At 40.8% G+C, this 18769-nt stretch overlaps 1 protein-coding gene and 1 long non-coding RNA gene across 3 annotated transcripts in view; one reads left to right on the forward strand and one right to left on the reverse strand.

The window, feature by feature from the left end:
- Window positions 1–18769, forward strand: part of UMAD1 (UBAP1-MVB12-associated (UMA) domain containing 1) — a 345403-nt gene that overhangs the window by 303447 nt on the left and 23187 nt on the right. Inside the window, exon 4 of one of the 2 annotated variants that reach the window (XM_081531710.1) lies at window positions 452–560. In XM_081531710.1, coding sequence (XP_081387836.1) covers window positions 452–560 — 109 coding nt within the window. Of the gene's footprint in view, window positions 1–451; window positions 561–10259; window positions 10577–18769 lie in introns of those variants that run through there. The other variant, XM_081531701.1, reaches the window with a different exon arrangement.
- The window catches only part of LOC145522723 (uncharacterized), a 174070-nt gene that overhangs the window by 127668 nt on the left and 27633 nt on the right, over window positions 1–18769 (reverse strand). The window lies entirely within an intron of this gene.

Raw genomic sequence — 18769 nt, forward strand, 5'->3', positions numbered from 1 at the left:
GGATTGAATCCAGGTCTCCTGCATTGCAGGTGGATTCTTTACTGTCTGAGCTACCAGGGAAGCCCTGAGGAGACTCAAGGGGTCAGCAAACATTCCATTGGAATTTTACTTAATTTTTAACCTCTACAAAACAATATTTTGAAAAATAGGCACATTCAAGTGTCACATACAAAATGGTAACCCAATAGAGGCCAGCAACGTGCTTCATGGCCTCCTCAGGTTAATTCTCTTCGTGCAGCCCTCAGGACAAATGAAGCTCCTTCTTGTGACAGAAATGGAATGACAACCTGAGATCACCAGGTAACTTGTTGAAGAACTCTATTTCCCATAGTTTAGCATTGTGATCAAGAAGAATCTTGATACTATGCAAGAAGAAATCACAGAAATAAATTTGTTGCTGAAGCTCATGTAAGATGATAATTTTTACTAATCCCCTAATTTTAATTTTCAGTTCAGTCGCTCAGTCATGTCCGACTCTTTGCGACTCCATGAATCGCAGCACGCCAGGCCTCCCTGTCCGTCACCAACTCCTGGAGTTTACCCAAACCCATGTCCATCAGGTCAGTGATGCCATCCAGCCCTCTCATCCTCTGTCGTGCCCTTCTCCTCCTGCCCCCAATCCTTTCCAGCATTAGGATCTTTTCCAATAAGTCAACTCTTCACATGAGGTGGCCAAAGTATTGGAGTTTCAGCTTCAACATCAGACCTTCCAAAGAACAACCAGGACTGATCTCCTTTAGGATGGACTGGTTCGATCTTCTTGCAGTCCAAGGGACTCTCAAGAGTCTTCTCCAACACCACAGTTCAGAAGCATCAATTCTTCAGCGCTCAGGTTTCTTCACCGTCCAACTCTCACATCCATACATGACCACTGGAAAAACCATAGCCTTGACTAGATGGACCTTTGTTGGCAAAGTAATGTCTCTGCTTTTAAATATGCTATCTAGGTTGGTCATAACCTTCTTTCCAAGGAGTAAGCGTCTTTTAATTTCATGGCTGCAATCAACATCAGCAGTTATTTGGGAGCCCAAAAAAATAAAGTTTCCAAAAAAACACTGTTTCCACTGTTTCCCCATCTATTTCCCATGAAGTGATGGGACCAGATGCCATGATGCTACTTTTCTTAACGTTGAGCTTTAAGCCAACTTTTTCACTCTCCTCTATCACTTTCATCAAGAGGCTCTTTAGTTCTTCTTCACTTTCTGCCATAAGGGTGGTGTCATCGGCATATCTGAGGTTATTGATATTTCTCCCGGCATTCTTGATTCCAGCTTGTGTTTCTTCCAGGCCAGCATTTCTCATGATGTATTCTGCATATAAGCTAAATAAGCAGGGTGACAATATACAGCCTTGACGTACTCCTTTTCCTATTTGGAACCAGTCTGTTGTTCCATGTCCAGTTCGAAGTGCTGCTTCCTGACCTGCATACAGGTTTCTCAAGAGACAGGTCAGGTGGTCTTGTATTCCCATCTCTTTCGGAATTTTCCACAGTTTATTGTGATCCACACAGTCTTGGCATAGTCAATAAAGCAGAAATAGATGTTTTTCTGGAACTCTCTTGCTTTTTTGATGAGCCAGCAGATGTTGGCAATTTGATCTCTGGTTCCTCTGCCTTTTCTAAAACCAGCTTGAACATCTGGAAGTTCATGGATCACGTATTGCTGAAGCCTGGCTTGGAGAATTTTGAGCATTACTTTACTAGCGTGTGAGATGAGTGCAATTGTGTGGTAGCTTGAGCATTCTTTGGCATTGCCTTTCTTTGGGATTGGAATGAAAACCGACCTTTTCCAGTCCTACGGCCACTGCTGAGTTTTCCAGATTTGCTGGCATATTGAGTGCAGCACTTTCACAGCATCATCTTTCAGGAATTGAAATAGCTCCACTGGAATTCCATCACCTCCACTAGCTTTGTTTGTAGTGATGCTTTCTAAGGCCCACTTGACTTCACATTCCAGGATATCTGGCTCTAGGTGAGTGATCACACCATCGTGATTATCTGGGTTGTGAAAATCTTTTTTGTACAGTTCTGTGTATTCTTGCCACCTCTTCTTAATATCTTTTGCTTCTGTTAGGTCCATACCATTTCTGTCCTTTATCGAGCCCATCTTTGCATGAAATGTTCCCTTGGTATCTCTAATTTTCTTGAAGAGATCTCTAGTCTTTCTCATTCTGTTGTTTTCCTCTATTTCTTTGCATTGATCGCTGAGAAAGGCTTTCTTATCTCTCCTTGCTATTCTTTGGAACTCTGCATTCAGATGGGAACATCTTTCCTTTTCTCCTTTGCTTTTTGCTTCTCTTCTTTTCCCAGCTATTTGTAAGGCCTCCTCAGACAGCCATTTTGCTTTTTTGCATTTCTTTTCCATGAGGATGGTCTTGATCCCTGTCTCCTGTACAATGTCACGAACCTCTGCCCATAGTTCATCAGACACTCTATCAGATCTAGTCCCTTAAATCTATTTGTCACTTCCACTGTATAATCCTAAGGGATTTGATTTAGGTCATACCTGAATGGTCTAGTGGTTTTCCCTACTTTCTTCAATTTAAGTCTGAATTTGGCAATAAGGAGTTCATGATCTGAGCCACAGTCTGCTCCCGGTCTTGTTTTTGCTGACTGTATAGATTTTAATTTTAGGTATTATCAAAACAGTCTTGTTTTTTCAGTGAATTCAAAAAAAAATGTGATAAATTTGAACTAATACAATGTTTACTAAAAATATTCTTCCTATTTTATATATTTGTGTGACTCTTCATAGATTTCTTCTGAAAAGGGGGTTCTACTTCTAAAATGGTCTTTTAAAAAACTGAATGTAAAGTGCTTCTTTTCTATTTTTCTAAACTACTTCTTTTTATACTGACTTTTATTTCTGAGAGCATTAAGCAAGTCTTCAATTTACTGGAGTCATTTAAAATTCTAACCCCACCCTTTCTCTCTCCTCACACACATCCATATTTTTCTCCCTGCTCCCCACTTTGCCCTCTGAGCTTTGTTATTTGTGTAAAACAATAACAGAAACAATCTGATTTGGCAGAATAATAATCAACCAAAATGTGCCTCTTCTGTTTTTCATTTTGCTTGATTGCAACATCAAAATGAAAGAATGGGTGAATTATTTTGAAGTCTGGGCTTTGCAAACACCTGTTTACAGATGTGAATGTGGGAATTTTCCTACTAAACAATAACAGTAACTTACTCGGTCATTTTCACACTTTGATTGCAAAAAACAAAAAAAAAGTGGCCTAGACATAACCTGGCAAAATATATTCAAAGGTTATGGCAGCAGCTGATATTTTACATGGAAGAATAAAAATGTACATTAGAACTTATAGCTACCAAAGGGCAATGGTGGAGGGATAAATTAGTTTCAGATAACAGATATACACTACTATATATAAAACAGATAAGCAACAAGGGCCTAGTGTATAGAACAAGGAACTAAATTCAATATCGTGTAATAAACTAGAGTGGAAAATTCTGAAAAAGAATATATGTGTGTGTGTGTGTGTGTGTGTATCTGAAGCACTTTGCTGTATACCTGAACATTGAAAATCAAATATGCTTCATAAAAGTTTTTTTAATTTAAAAAATGTATGTTAGGACAATTTACACTTATTTTATTCCTCTATACAATCTTATATAAGCAATGATCAACTCCTCTGTCCTAAGTAACTTTTTAATGTGTATGTGAATCCATCATCAGCTTCTTGATTGGGTCTCAAGCACTAATCAGGTCCCTCACAAGTACATCAGATTCTTAGACATCATTCATCCATCATGAAGAGTAAGTAGGATCATAATGACTAATCACATTAGCATAATTTAAAAATGCAAAGCATGAGTAGTTTTTTTTCCCCCAAGAGTTGTAGTAAAAACATACACACAATAAGACTGCAATGATTCATTACACCATTGGCTTGTTTATATTATAACATATTTATGTGCCCAGCAGAATGAAACCATAAAACCACCATTAACAAGCAGAGGAAAGAGATTCTTTTTTTAACCGAATTACATGAATTTAGGATGAACACACACAAAAAAATTATTTCAAAGAAGGATAACTGCTGTCTTCTGGTGTCCTCTAAAACATTACAAAACCCAGTCTCACTAAAGATCTTTTTAGTAACCTATATTTTGTACTTCCCACTAAGAACCACTTTCTTCCCATAAAGCCAAACAGTGAGTTCCAGGTGAAGTCACTGCCTATCAGAAGCACTAAGGAAAATTTTCACTAAGAGAAAATTCATTCTTAGGAAAACAAACAAAACCCTTTACCACTGGGGGAAGATATCCCACTTACAAATAGTATATCAACACCCAAATGGATATAAGTTCACTGACTCCCTCTCAGGACTTCGAGTGACTGCTTTAGGGCTGAATAGGTCTGCTAAATGTTTGCCAGGCACTAAGCAAGTTGTCTTAGATGCAACTATGAAAAATGACAAATGGTTCTTGCCTTCTACAAGCTTACCATCTAGTGAGGAAAGCAGGAAGGGAAACAGGCATTTAAATGATAGTACCGAGGGTTCTGATCTGGAGGGATTAACAGGCAAAAGGTCCTGAAGGGGAGGGTGTAATGACATTGTTGATTCCTGGAAGTCAAGCAGGAGTTCAGGGGAAAGGACACCAGGGTGCAAAGTCTTCCAAGCAAAGGGTAGCCTGGACTATTTAAGGAACTGAGAATAGTTTGTGATCAAATGATACTTGAATATTTGCTGGCTGCATACAGCTAAACCATAGATTACAAGGGAGAAAGGGGCAAGAAACAAAGCTAGAAGAGATTCAGGGGACCAGATTTATCAGCTTCACAAATATATAAGGGCAAGGGGTCTGCGAGAGCATAAGACACACATGGCATCTGCCCTCAGGAGCCAATACTTTAGTAGGGGAAACAGACTTATAAAAATCAACATAATGTCAAATTGTGATTGATGCAATGAAGAAAACAAACGGGTGCAACAGTAAGAGAAAGAGCCTGCTTAACATGGTTTCAGAGGGGACATCCCCAAGGAGGTGAGATTTGAAGGATGCTGCTGCTGCTAAGTCACTTCAGTCGTGTCTGACTCTGTGCGACCCCACAGACGGCAGCCCACCAGGCTCCACCGTCCCTGGGATTCTCCAGGCTAGAACACTGGAGTGGGTTGCCATTTCCTTCTCTAATCCATGTAAGTGAAAAGTGAAAGTGAAGTCGCTCAGTCGTGTCCGACTCTCCGAGACCCCGTGGACTGCAGCCCACCAGGTTCCTCCGTCCATGGGATTTTCCAGGCAAGAGAACTGGAGTGGGTTGCCATTGCCTTCTCCCTCTGAAGGATGAAAAAGGGTCAGATCATGAAGGGCCTGGTGAACTTTATTAGGGAGTTGGGGTTTTATCTTGATGGTTATCCATGAGTTTGAGCAAACTCCAGGAGATAGGGAAGGACGGGGAAGCCTGGCGTGCTGCAGTCCATGGGGTTGCAAAGAGTTGGACATGACCTAGTAACGGAGCAAAAGCAATCCATGTTTAAAGGTTTTAAGTAGAGGAGAGATGCAATCAACTTGTATTTTAGACAAATCATCTGGCAGAGTCTTGAGGAGGCAAGAGTAGAAGGTAGGGAGCTCAGTTAGATGGCTTTTCCAAAGAACTGGGTGAGAGATGATTTTCTAGTGCCAGAATATTTTAGTGACAGTATATTAGGTAAGGGTAATATTAAAATCTTTAGCAATCAGTTTTGCATGAGTATTGATTCATCAGGATGGATGGTAGCTTTAGCCCTGAGCAGTGTTTACGGAATTGATGTTTTTGAACTGTGGTGCTGGAGAAGACTCTTGACTCTTGAGAGTCCTTTGGTCAGCAAGGAAATAAAACCAGTAAATCCTAAAGGAAATTAATCCTGAATATTCATTGGAAGGACTGATGCCGAAGCTCCAATACTTTGGCCACCTGATGGGAAGAGCCGACTCCTTGGAAAAGACCCTGATGCTGGGAAAGATTGAAGGCAGGAGGAGAAGGGGACGACAGAAGTTGAGATGGTTGGATGGCATTCAGTGGACATGAGTTTGAGAAAACCATGGGAGATGATGAAGGACAGGGAAGACTGGCATGCTTCAGTTCATGGGGTCGCAAAGAGTTGGACACGACTGAGCGACTAATCAAAAACAAGGGTCTACAGACATCTCTCTGCTAGGCCAGGCTGGATAGACAGCTGGCACCCCGAGGTGAGGCCAATACAATTGGAGCTTAGACTAGCAACTCTTTGCAACCAGTATGGAAGAATTGATATTTCAATATTTCAGCAACAGATGCAGCTGTACTTGCCTGGGAATTAGCTATGGAGAGCCAGGAAAGATCCAGGATTTGGTTAGGAAAGATAAGACTTACATTTGGGTAATGTATGAGGTGAGCAAAAGGGAGGGGCTACTGATGAGGCCCTGGTTTCTGTTGGGCAACCAGGTAAATTCATTTATTTATTCAGTCATATTTATTCAGCACTTTATGTTTTAGACACCTGAGAGACTTGAAATGTCAAGTGGGCAACTAGATATGTGAGGCAGCAAAAGGGAAGGTGAGGGAAGATCTGGGCAGAAAAAATAAAGGCGGGAGTTTTCAGCAAGTCATTTAAAGCTAAAGAGTGGATGAGGTCCCCAAAGGAGAGAAGCCTAGAACCCAAGATGGAGCCCTGAGTAACTTCACCATGTAGAGAGAAGACTGATGGCAGAAAGAGTGGCTACTGCCATACAAGGAAAACCAATCCCGTGCGGTTTCAGAAGCTAAGAGTGGAGAGTGTTTCCAGGAGCAGGGAGTAGCTGGCTATGTTGTAAGCTGTGGTGAGAGTAAGAAAGAGAGGACTGGAGTCTCTGAGGTATTTAGCAACACGGAGATTGCTGGTGACTCTGATAAGAGCAATTTCAGAGGGCGGTGAGCACAGAGGTCAGATTGTCTGGCACTGGGGGTAAATGAGAGGTAGGGATGTAGAGATGGTAAGTACAGGACAATTTCTTGCAGTGATGTGGGATTTTGATTTTTTGTTTGTTTTTTTAGGGTAGAGGCTTGAGGAAGTTTAATTGCTAGTAGGAGAAGCAGTAAGGTATTTTGATAGATTCTAGGGGTCAGCAAACTAGAGCTCCTGCCTGTTTTTGTAAATAAAATTGTATTGGAACCCAGCCACTGCCATCCACTTATGTATTATCTATAACTGTTTTTACACTACAAGAGCTTACTTAGCTTAGTAGTTGTAACAGAGACCCTATGACACAAAGCCAAAAATATCTACTCTCTGACCCCCTTGGAGAAAAATTTGTTAGCCCTTGGATTAAACTAAACTATTACATGCCCATTTAATTTCCACAGAAACACATATAAATACGTACCATATATAAGTGCGTACATAATGACAAACTAACAATTTCTCAAGTCAAAAGTACTATGGAAATTCTCCCTCATTAGTTTAACCAATTTATCAATTAAAAAAAAAAAAAAGACTTAGCTACTGCTCTTCTGCTCATACTATATGTCTATTGTTCATGATATAAACACAGTTTATTCACTATGGCAAAACTAGTACCTGGTACTAAGCCTGACACGTGATAGGTGCCCACTAAATTCTGATGCCCAATAAACACCTGTGTGTTTCTGCTGAAACACAGAGAGAAGGTGTTGTACTAGGGTGCTGCACTAGGGAGCTGCCTGGAGCAAGAGGTCTTTTTAGATTTGGGTCAATAGCAGAGGATTGCCAGGATAGATGAACTTACCCCATGAGGTTTGTGGAGGCTAGGATAGAGCACATTCTTCTAGAATGAGTCCGGGGAGTGAGGGAGAAATGGCTTGTGGGCATCTGGCTAAAGCCGAAGAGGATCCTTGATGTGAAAACAAGGTCACAGAGTGGCAGTTTGTAGTTTGGCAGCAGGAAAGGGCAGTCTGCACAGCTCTTTGTTTGTTGTGATGAAACAGAGAGCAGAGATGAGCTGGATTTATGTACAGTTCAAGCCAACTTATTCCTTAGGAGCTTGTGTTGCTCTGTTCAAAAGTAGGTTAAAGCAACAAGTCAAAAAATGAAAATTTCCACAGATATTTTGTTTAACTGAAAACAAGTGTGTATCTGTTGACCAATCTTTTGACATAGGGGCAAGGTCTTTGAGCACAGAGCATTACTCTTGAATAAAGCACACTCATAACATATTAAGGCTTCCCTGGTAGTTCAGCTGGTAAAGAATCTGCCTGCATTGCAGGAGACCCCAGTTTGATTCCTGGGTCAAGAATATCCCCTGGAGAAGGGATAGGCTACCCACTCCAGTTTTCTTGGGCTTCCCTGGTGACTCAGACAGTAAAGAATCTGCCTGCAATGCGGGAGACCTGGGTTCGATCCCTGGGTTGGAAAGATCCCATGGAGGAGGGCACAGCAACCCACTCCAGTATTCGTGCCTGGAGAATTGCCATGGACAGAGGAGCCTGGCGGGCTATAGTCCATGGGGTTGCAAAGAGTTGGACAAGACTGAGCGACTAAGCACAGCACAGCACATAACATACTAACTGAGATTTAAAATATGGGTGTCTTTCAAAGAGAGTGAAAACTTGCAGAGAAAGGGAAATGGACCTGAGTGTAGAATTCTTCTAGAGTTTTTCCCACAATCTATTGCAGCTATATCACTCACACTTTGTGAAGCTTTTGACTTATTCATAGAAACAACTCTTTTTGTCTTTGTATTCCATCTATTTATGTAATACTTAATGAAACCACATCATTAAAATAACAAAATGCAACTGTCATAAACAGATGTGGGAAACAACTGCTTCTCAGGGAGCATACAATTCATATGAGAGGCTAACCTACTTTGTTCTGTATGTGGGAATGCTGGGGTATAGAGGGAGTGGGCAGTGATTCTGGTGAATCCAGGAAACGGAGTTAAGTGAAGACTGCTTCTCTGTGAGGAAAGTAGAAGCCTGTAACGGGGCCCCAGCTGGTGCTTCCTGAGTCACTGACAAGCTGCCAGCCTGGCTGGGTCCCCTGAATATTGACTTAGGGCAGTTGTCCCAAGTCATCACACCCTAGGGACTGTGCAGTATTGTGCATTGGAAACCATGCTGTGCACACTTGCTTTAGCTCCTTCTAAAATGTAGTATGTGGAATAACAGCTGGCTCCTCTTCACAATGAAACTACTAGAGAATTACAACTGCCAAGAAACCAGCCTTATATATCACCTAGCCGATTTAGCTTTGCAAGGCATAGTTAACATTTTCAAACTGCTGAATCTAGACAGAGACAGTACCATCTCAATAAGCATATTCTGGCAGCAAGTCACCTGATAACTAATAAAGAATACCCAAAAGAGCAGGCAAAGATCACTGGACAATATAAAAGTCAGTAATCAAAGCAGTGGTTAATATGTTACCACGAACTGAGACTGGGGAGCCCACCTTTTGCACCAAATGCCTAGTCAGCTTTCTAATTTATTTTAGCTAAGATTGGGTTAATAAAAAATGATTCTATTCTCTGCTGTCAATACTTGGGAAAATTATTTCCAATAGTTTGGAAATGAGGGAAATAAGATTTCCCTGTAAGAGTTAACTGCAAAATCAAGAATGTCATTGATTAAATATAGATACACCATCTCTCAAGAGATAGAGTACTTCTGATATGAAACCTTTTATAATACACAATGTTCTGTATCAAGACATTAATCAATATTAGAACTTGGAGGGGCTGAAAAGGGTCAAATACCAAGACTCAGAAAGGTTACATACTATGTTCAAGGTCCCAAAGTCAACGATGAGTTAATCTAGTCTATGACCTAGGTCTCCCAGGTCCTAGTGTTTTTTTTATTATAGCACCCTACTTCTTACTGGAATTTTCTGATTAGCTGGGATCACTTCATCCTTAGAGATCTGGTTACTACAGCTGAGGAACAAACCATCCTACAACTCAATGATAAAAAACTATTTGTAAACAACCAATGGTAAAACAACCATTTATAAGGCTTACTGGGTCTGTGGGTCACAATTCAGGCAGGGACCCTGGGGATGACTAGGGGCTGAGATCTCCTGAAGTCATTCCCTCGCATGTCCGCTGACTGATGGTGGCTATTGCTGGGACCTTAATATCTAAGAGCAGCCCCTCCTGAGCTACAGGAGTAGCCTGAGCTTCTTCACAACATGGTGAGTGTCTTTCAAGGGTGAGCATCACAAGAGAGTCAGGCAGAGGCTATACTGCCATTTATGACCCAGCTGGGAAGTCCACAACACAACACCCAACATGACATCCACCTCTCCTCTTTTCGTTAATGCAGTCATCAAGTTCTACCCTAGTTCAAGGGGAAGGAGATGGATCTACACCACTTGATGGGAAGTGGCAAGGTCCTGGAACAGCAACGTGGGGCCAGAAATATTGCTGTGGCCACTTTTGGAAATTACCATCTTCTGCAACTAGAATTAAAGACCTTCTTTACAAGGAAAAAAAAAAAAAAAGAGGGAGAAAAGAAGCAACTGAAACAACTAGCAAATCACACCTGAAGGCTGAGTATGCCTGCTCCCATTTCTCTCCCTCTGGGGAATCTGCTATCTGTGCTTACTGCAAATTGAACAGGAATAAAGCATTTTAACTCAACATGATTGAAGCTTTTATTGAATATTTCACTTAACTGTCTAGTTTGGTGTGTTGGAAAGTATGTCTATAGGATATATCCCTAGCATAAAAGCCTTCACAATGAGGAAAAAGGGAAAAACAATTTAATTGAAGAAATTATTTTTTAAAAATAGATCATGGACTAGACTGAAAAGAAAACATCAATAAATCTCCTAAAGCACAAAGTGCATAGACATGCTCTGACCACAGAACAATAAAACAATAAATTAGGAACATTTAAGCAGAAATTTCCCACCCACTTGGAAATTCAAACATACCCTTCTATATATCTCTTGGACATAAAGGAGGAAATATGATTGCAATCATAGAATATTTAGAAAATAAAAATAATGAAAACATGCAAATCAAAACTCATGGAATATGACTAAAGCTATACTTAAGAGGCACATAAATCAATGAGGAATGAATAGCAACAAGGCAAGCAGCACCAGCAATGGCTGCCACTTTCTATTCTAGGAGCTTTACATGTGAGGATTAAATGAGTCAACACAACAACCTACAGGGAGGTACTATTATTTTCCTTCTCATTTTACAGAGGGACAAATTGAGACACAAGAGGGATGAGTGATTTGAGCAAGATCACCCAACTAGCCCCTATTTTTCCAGGCACTGAGGTTACACAGTGACCTAGAAGGTAAAGGCCACACTGTCTTAAAGTTGTGAGCTCCTCATGCATGCCAGGCCAGAGTGGGAGTGCCAGCTCCTCATGAGGACTGCACCAATGCCTTCCTGGCTGGGGGGTGCAGAAGTGCCTCTTTGCTGCTGGGTGGTGGCAAAAACCATGAAGCTCCACTAGGCCTTCTCTAACAGCACCCCATCTGAGATAGGGAGGGAGGCCTTGTTACTGCCAGGTGGGGCTGGAAGTCCAGGCTCCCTGTGTGGTCTCTACTGGTGCTGTGGCGAGGGAAGGGAGGACAGCATGTGTCATCCCTGCCTGGTGGGGAGGAAAATCCCGGCTCCCCAGGTATCCGTCTCTGTCACCACCTTGGCAGGTGTGTGGGGGTGTCTTGGTACAGCCTAGTGGAGGCTGAAGTCTAGGCTTCCCCCTAAGACTTTGCTGGCATGGGTGGGAATGGGTCAGTGGTTTTCAGTGGTTTTGGCTAGAGGAGAGCTGTTTGTGCGTGCGTACTCAGCCATTTCCAGCTCTTTGCCATCCCATGAACTGTAGCCCATCAGGCTCCTCTGTCCATCCAGGCAAGAATACTGGAGTGGGTTGCCATGCCTTCCTCTAGGAGATCTTCGAGACCCAGGGATTGAACCCACATCTCCTGTATCTCCAGCACTGGCAGGCGGATTCTTTACCACTGAGCCACTTGGGAAGCCCAGAACTGTTTAGATAATTCTAAAAGTTTTCTGTTTCACTAGAATGACCCATTCTTGGTTCTCTGTCTAGGCAAAGCAGGCTTTGGTTAAGGGTTTTTTTGGTTTTGTTTTGTTTTTGTCTGTTCCTGTTGGTATTTGTGGGTTGCCAGCTTCTTCAGCTCCAAGTCTGGGATTTTTGAGGCAAACAACCAACCAACATAGGAACTAACCATATGTCTTTCTTCAGGTCTCAAAGCCCCTAGCTGATCTGCCTTCTTCTCTCTACCTCTCAGCCTTCTTACATTTTTTTTTATATGTAATGTCCAAGGGTTTTTAGTTTTACTTAGCTGGAAGAATATGGGAAAGTACATCAACTTCATCTTCCCAGAAGTTGTCTCTTATTTCAAGAAAAAAAATAATCTGAAAGGATGTGTTCATTCTCAGGGCAGGAGCAGAGTCAGAATGACAAGAGAATCACTCACTGGGAGTGATGGGAGGAGGAAGAAGAAAGGGCGGGATCCTGTGCACAGGTGGACAGGTTGGCCTTGGATATGAAAATGGATAGTTCATCTGAAGTCACAAGAGAGAAAGCTGAGAATCTATTACAAATGCAGGGAGTTTGGTGGTGGGTGGATGAGGATGCTCTTCAGTGTTAAGACTCCATTGTCTCAGTGGAATAAGGGAAGGCACCAACTGAGAAAGGGAAGCCTTGGGGTTTGCAGAGAGAAGCTGTTTTCAAAGATGATAGAGAGAACTGATTAGAGAAATACAGAAGGATTGCTAAGCATCCTGAAACTACATGAACTATGAAGGAAACTAGTTGGTATAGTTGCTTGCTTTCCTCCAGAACCAGGTACCAAGTAGGCAGATAAGTAGGGGTTTAATCAATAACTGTGCAAGGTCAGATGATAGGAGGGGAAAAAACAAAAGGACATGGAGAGTGTGTCTAAGGGAGTGATTATGATGATGGAACACAAAATCAGTACCACAGCATGGCACAGCTCCAGAAGGTACTGTTTATATTGTATTTTGCAATACAGGGACCCTGCATAGACTCTAACATGGATGAGGGAGAACCTAGGTAAATGGACAGTAAATATTTGGGAGGGTGAATGAATTGGGAATCCTAGTAGAGTTAAAGAATTGTTAAGGTGGGACTGGTAAATGAGAGGCATCCAAAGACAGGGGATGATGGCCACAGAGAAGATATCAGAAATTGAGATTTAGGAGGTGAAGCAGGTATCAGAAATGAAAAGATACAGAATATGAGAGGTTATAGCTGAAATGAGGTGGAGGATGCTTAACAACCTAGATGCCCTTAACAAACTTCCCATTGAGAATAACTGAAAACAATGAATAAAATATATAAATATATCTTTAAATGCATCAGTGACCTGGTAATAGAGTAAGGCCAAAATGAACTCAAAGAGAGGTCCTAGTGAGATGACCCAGGCACTGATACTGGCCTTTGCACTGAGGACTTTTGACAGATCAGAGGATCTTGAGTTCCAGTGTTCACAGCCTTGAGAGAGATGGATGATATTTGACAAGCAAAAGAGGGCAGTCTCAAAGACAATCCTACATAAAGCTCAAAAGGGTACACTAGAAATAAAACTGTTCCCATAGCAGACAACAAGGACATCTACTTATCTTAAAATTTGGCACTGGTAAAGGAAAAAAAAAATCTTTCCTGAAAGTTTCTAAGTACAAGCTAGCCCTCATGTGTGAGTTTTCTTACTGGACTAGCTCTACCTCAGTAGTCTTCAAACCTTCAAGCTGAGAATTCAGTTTAAAGTGGCCCTCTTTCAGCAGTAGCCATGGGCATCTGCCAGAAAAACACACAAATCCTTTTTAAATGAACTCCCTTTAATCTCGACTTCAAATAATTCCTATATAAATGTGTCCACAATTAAAGAAAGAAAGGCATGATGAGTGAGCCCCAACAAAACAACAAGAAACTCACATCACCCACGCAAATGTTAGGTGTTGGAAATATCAGATAGTGTAAAATTTATGTACAATTTATAATGATTGGAGAGGCAGACAGTAGGGAATCATCATTTGCAGGAGATAAGATTTTTACACAGAAAGTATAACAGAATCTATATATCAAATAGAATTAAAATTTTTAAAGTAAAATTGATGCTTATAAGGTCAATATTTTAAAAATGCATTTCTGTATACCAGCAACAAATAATTAGAACATGTAATTAAAAGATGCCGCTTACAGTAGTATCAAAAATATGAATTACCTAGGAAGAGACTTAACAAAATCCAAGTAAGGTCTGTATACATAAAATCTTAAAAAGATTGAACAAAATTAAAGGAAACTTAAATAAATGGAAAGAGATACTATGTTCATGGATAGGAAGATTCAATATTATAAAGGTGTCATTGCTTTTCAGATTGATCCACAGATTTATTTTATTATATTTAAAATCCCAACAAAGTTTATTTTGACTGTTGGGCACTGAGGAATGGATAGTGGATTTTGGTAAGTTGATTGTCAAGTATGTCACAGCTAACACTGAAAATCAGTTGAGAAAGTATAAGCTTTAAAGTGATGCTGAGAAAACTGGTTATTCATATAGAAAAAAAATTTAATCTGAACTCCTACTCACACCACATGCCAAAAATCAATTCTGTGTGTATAAAACACTCAAAATGTGGTATAGCTTTAAACATTTCTGAAAGTAATAGAAGAAAATGATCATTTCAATTAAAGGAACATAAAATTCTCTATGTCTTCCCTGGTGGCCCAGTTGGTAAAGAGTCTGCCTACAATTGCAGGAGACCCAGGTTTGATCTCTGGGTCAGGAAGATCCCCTGGAGAAGGAAATGGCAACCCATTCCAGCATTCTTGCCTGGGAAATCCCATGGACAGAGGAGCATGGCAGGCTACAGTCCATGGGGTCCCAAAGAGTCAAAGAAAATCCCAGTGAAGTATTTTTCTAATTGATAAAACAGTTCTAAAGTTATCTGGAAGAATAAATGAGACAACAGAATAATAAAATAAATAAATAAATAAATATTGACAACATATTTTTGAAAATTAAAAATTAAGAGTTCTAATGGATACATTTTTAAATGAATGATAGGAACTTTCCTGGTGGTCCAGAGGCTAAGACTCTGTGCTCCCAGTGCAGGGGGCCCTGGTTCGATCCTTGGTCAGGGAACTAGACCCCCCATGCCACAACTAACTGTTTTCATGCCATGACTAAAAGGTCTAGCATGCTGCAGCTGAGACTCAGCACAGCCAAATAAATAAATAAATACTTTAAAAATTGTTTAAAAAATAAGTAAAATTAATGATAAAGTAACAACTACTGAACTACTATGATACAAATAGAAAGCTCTTTAATAGCTAGTACAAAGTGCTCAAACATCATTTTATATTTTTAGAAACAGTGAATGTTGGAGGAAATAATGGTAATAGAGAAAGCATAAGATAAATAATGTTGGAATAATGGCTCCAAAATCACTGGAGATGGTGACTGCAGCCATAAAATTAAAAGACACTTGCTCCTTGGAAGAAAAGCTATGACCAACCTAGACAGCATATTAAAAAGCAGAGACATTACTTTGCCAACAAAGGTCCATTCAGCAAAGCTATGGTTTTTCCGGTCGTCATGTATGGATGTGAGAGTTGGACTATAAAGAAAGCTGAATGCTGAAAAATTGATGCTTTTGAACTGTGGTGTTGGAGAAGGCTCTTGAGAGTCCCTTGGACTGCAAGGAGATCCAACCAGTCCATCCTAAAGGAAATCAATCCTGAATATTCATTGGAAGGACTGATGCTGAAGCTGAAACTCCAATACTTTGGCCACCTGATGTGAAGAACTGATTCATTGGAAAATACCCTGACACTGGGAAAGATTGAGGGCAGGAGGAGAAGGGCACGACAGAGGATGAGATGGTTGGATGGGATCACCAACTTGATGGGCATGAGTTTGAGCAAGCTCTGGGAGTTGGTGATGGACAGGGAAGCCTGGCGTGCCACAGTCCACAGGGTTGCAAAGAGTCAGACACAACTGAGTGACTGAACTGAACTGAATGGCTAAGGAAGGATAGTTTTCATTTTTTACCTTAAAATAGATTCTAAAACAAATTTGACTGTATTTATTTAAATTCTAGATAAATTAATGTAAAAAATTTAAATCATTATACAGAGGAAACAGAAAATATGCAACATATTCACTATGGTATTAATATGTCACTAAATCAAATAACTTTGCAGGACCAACTGATAGTCTTGACTACCAACCTTCTTTTTCTTCCCTTTGCTTCCTTTGACTTCTGTGACATACAATGCCCTGATTTTTCACCCCACTTTGGTTGCTGCTTCTCCAATTCCTTTGTAAGATTATCCTCCTCCGAAAGCCATTATACATTTGAGTTCCTCAGAGCCCATTCTTTCTCTACACTGTCTCCCAAGGTAGTCACATCTATACCCACAGCTCCAATTACCACCTCTACTCAAGCGACTCGAATTTAACTCTAGCCCAGCCATTTCTTTCCTATTAGTATAGGTCAAGATCACTAAAAGAGACAGGTGGCACAACAAAATGTACCACAATTAAGGAGACTGTAGTCACAAGATAATTTGCAAAGGGCTTAGGGAAAACAATAGAGAATCTATGCTCCACCATCTCAGGGAACTTTTCCTGCCTAGACTTTAAGTAGGAGATGGAAGTGATTAATGGATTACAAAGAGAAAGAAACAGGAAGAGACGGGAGGAAGAAGAGCAGGAGAAGCAGGAGGCAAAGGAGGAGGGTTTGAAGGAGTCAAGGTGGAAAGAGAAGGAGATGGGAAAGGGGAAGAGATGATGCAGGATGTAGACGATACAAACACTCAGCCTTCACTCTTCTTCCTAATCCTCTGCCTATACCTTCCCTTGACTGAATGCAACTAGAAGCCAGAGCACATGGAAGCCATGTGCCGGGGATACATGGAATTTTGACTCCTCCCACACAGGTCAGAGTCTCTGGACATGCATCAGAGTAAAGATGGGTGGAGACTGGCTCTAGATGGGGAGGCAGAAGAGATCTATCTAATATTCACCTCCTACTTGGCTTCTTCTCTAGGACATGCAGGGGTGTTTAAAATTCAACATGTCCAAGATTAAACTCATGAACTGCCCATGCCACAAGCTGTCAAGAACAAAACTAATAAAAACAAACTGATCCTCTTTCAGTGCTTTCTGCGTCATCAAAGGGTATCAGGGTCAGGTCTGTATCTCATAACAGTGTAGGAACGGATTGGATTGGGGCAAGAGTAGGTGCAAATAGATCACTGAGGAGGCTATTCCATTAGTCCAGGCAGAAGTGATGCTAGAATGAGCCAGGGAACTTTTGGAAATGATGAACACAAGTAGATAGATTGAAGAGATGTTTAGAAGCAAAATTGTTAGGACTTGTTATTAGAATGGATGTTGGAGGTAAAAGTAATGTGGTTCTCAAAGACGACACCTTCAGTGACATCCCATGGATCTTATGAAGGAGACACAACTCCTTGACACGGACTATTGGCCCTGTGTGGTCGGCATCCCCCACCCCCCACCCTTCAACCTTCCACCTTCATCTTGCACCAGGCCCTTCTCAGGATGTGGACTCTGTTTACATTGTTTCAGTCCTTCCGGTTTCCTGTGCTTGCCCCTGAGCTGGACCTTTGCACCTGCTGTTTCCACTGCCTGTAATGCTCTTACCCAACAACTTAATTCCTCTTTATCATTCTGAGCGCAGTCACCACTTCCCCAGGAAAGCTTCCACTGTCTTCCCTAACTCTAGTCCTCTTTTGAAAGCCCTCCTATACTGTGTCCTTCCCTTCATAGGACCTATCCATTAATACTTACATGCATTCATGTGGCTTTTCAGTTAATTTCTAATATACACCAATCCCCCACCAGGATATGAACTCCATGAGGACAGGAACCGTACTGTGTCTTTCTTGACTTACAATAGTCTTATTGTCTCTAATAATGCCTGGCACCTGGTAGTTCATACACACAGACACATAGACACACTCTTTAATGAATGAATGAATAAAAGCAATGGAATATATCATAAAAACACACTGATGGATTTAATAGATTTAAATTATATTCTTACCTATATTAAACAAAAGTAAAGAATAAATTATAAGTGATAAACTTGGAGATATACTCACAATGTAAAGAAAGACAAGAAGACTATATTCTCAGTAGAGTCCTTGCCACATCAGCAATACAGATGCTAAAAATACCCAACAAGAATTAACAAAAATGAAATGAAAAACAACAACAACAAAAAACCCATAGAACAGAAAGGGTTATGATAAACTTTCATTGAAGAAATTGAAACTCCAAATAAAACTGACCTAAAAAATAAAGAAATACTATCTCATGGAAACAAAAGGAGAGGATGGCTTCTTTCAGGACCATAAGGTGGTACCCAATAATCACTGGGGGGCAACATGTTCTCTTGTTCACATTCATCAGAAGAGAAATGGAATCTCTTCACTAACAATACAATATAAGCCCTTCTCCTTAGCTTCACTGAGTCAGTTTAGGACCAAGATAGATCAATTCTGCTATCAGAGGAATGCCATATTCGATTTTGAACCATTCACTAGCAAGACAGAGATTGGATTTCCACGTTTGGTTTGTGTTAATTGAGACCCGTTCCTGGCACTGGGGTCAATTCCAGAAACCACAGTGTTGCTGAGGAATCAAATACAAAGTTCACTAATATTGGCCACAATCATGGGGAAGGAAACAGTCAACCTTAGGAGTGAAGCCGATACAAGGAAACAAAGACAACAGTGAGGTATCATTGTTCAACATGCAAACTTAAAGTCTGCTTGAACTTTAAAAA

The sequence above is a fragment of the Giraffa tippelskirchi genome, chromosome 10 (genome assembly GCF_054371585.1).
Source record: "Giraffa tippelskirchi isolate mGirTip1 chromosome 10, T2T-mGirTip1v1.2.pri, whole genome shotgun sequence".
Taxonomy (NCBI): Eukaryota; Metazoa; Chordata; class Mammalia; order Artiodactyla; family Giraffidae; genus Giraffa; species Giraffa tippelskirchi.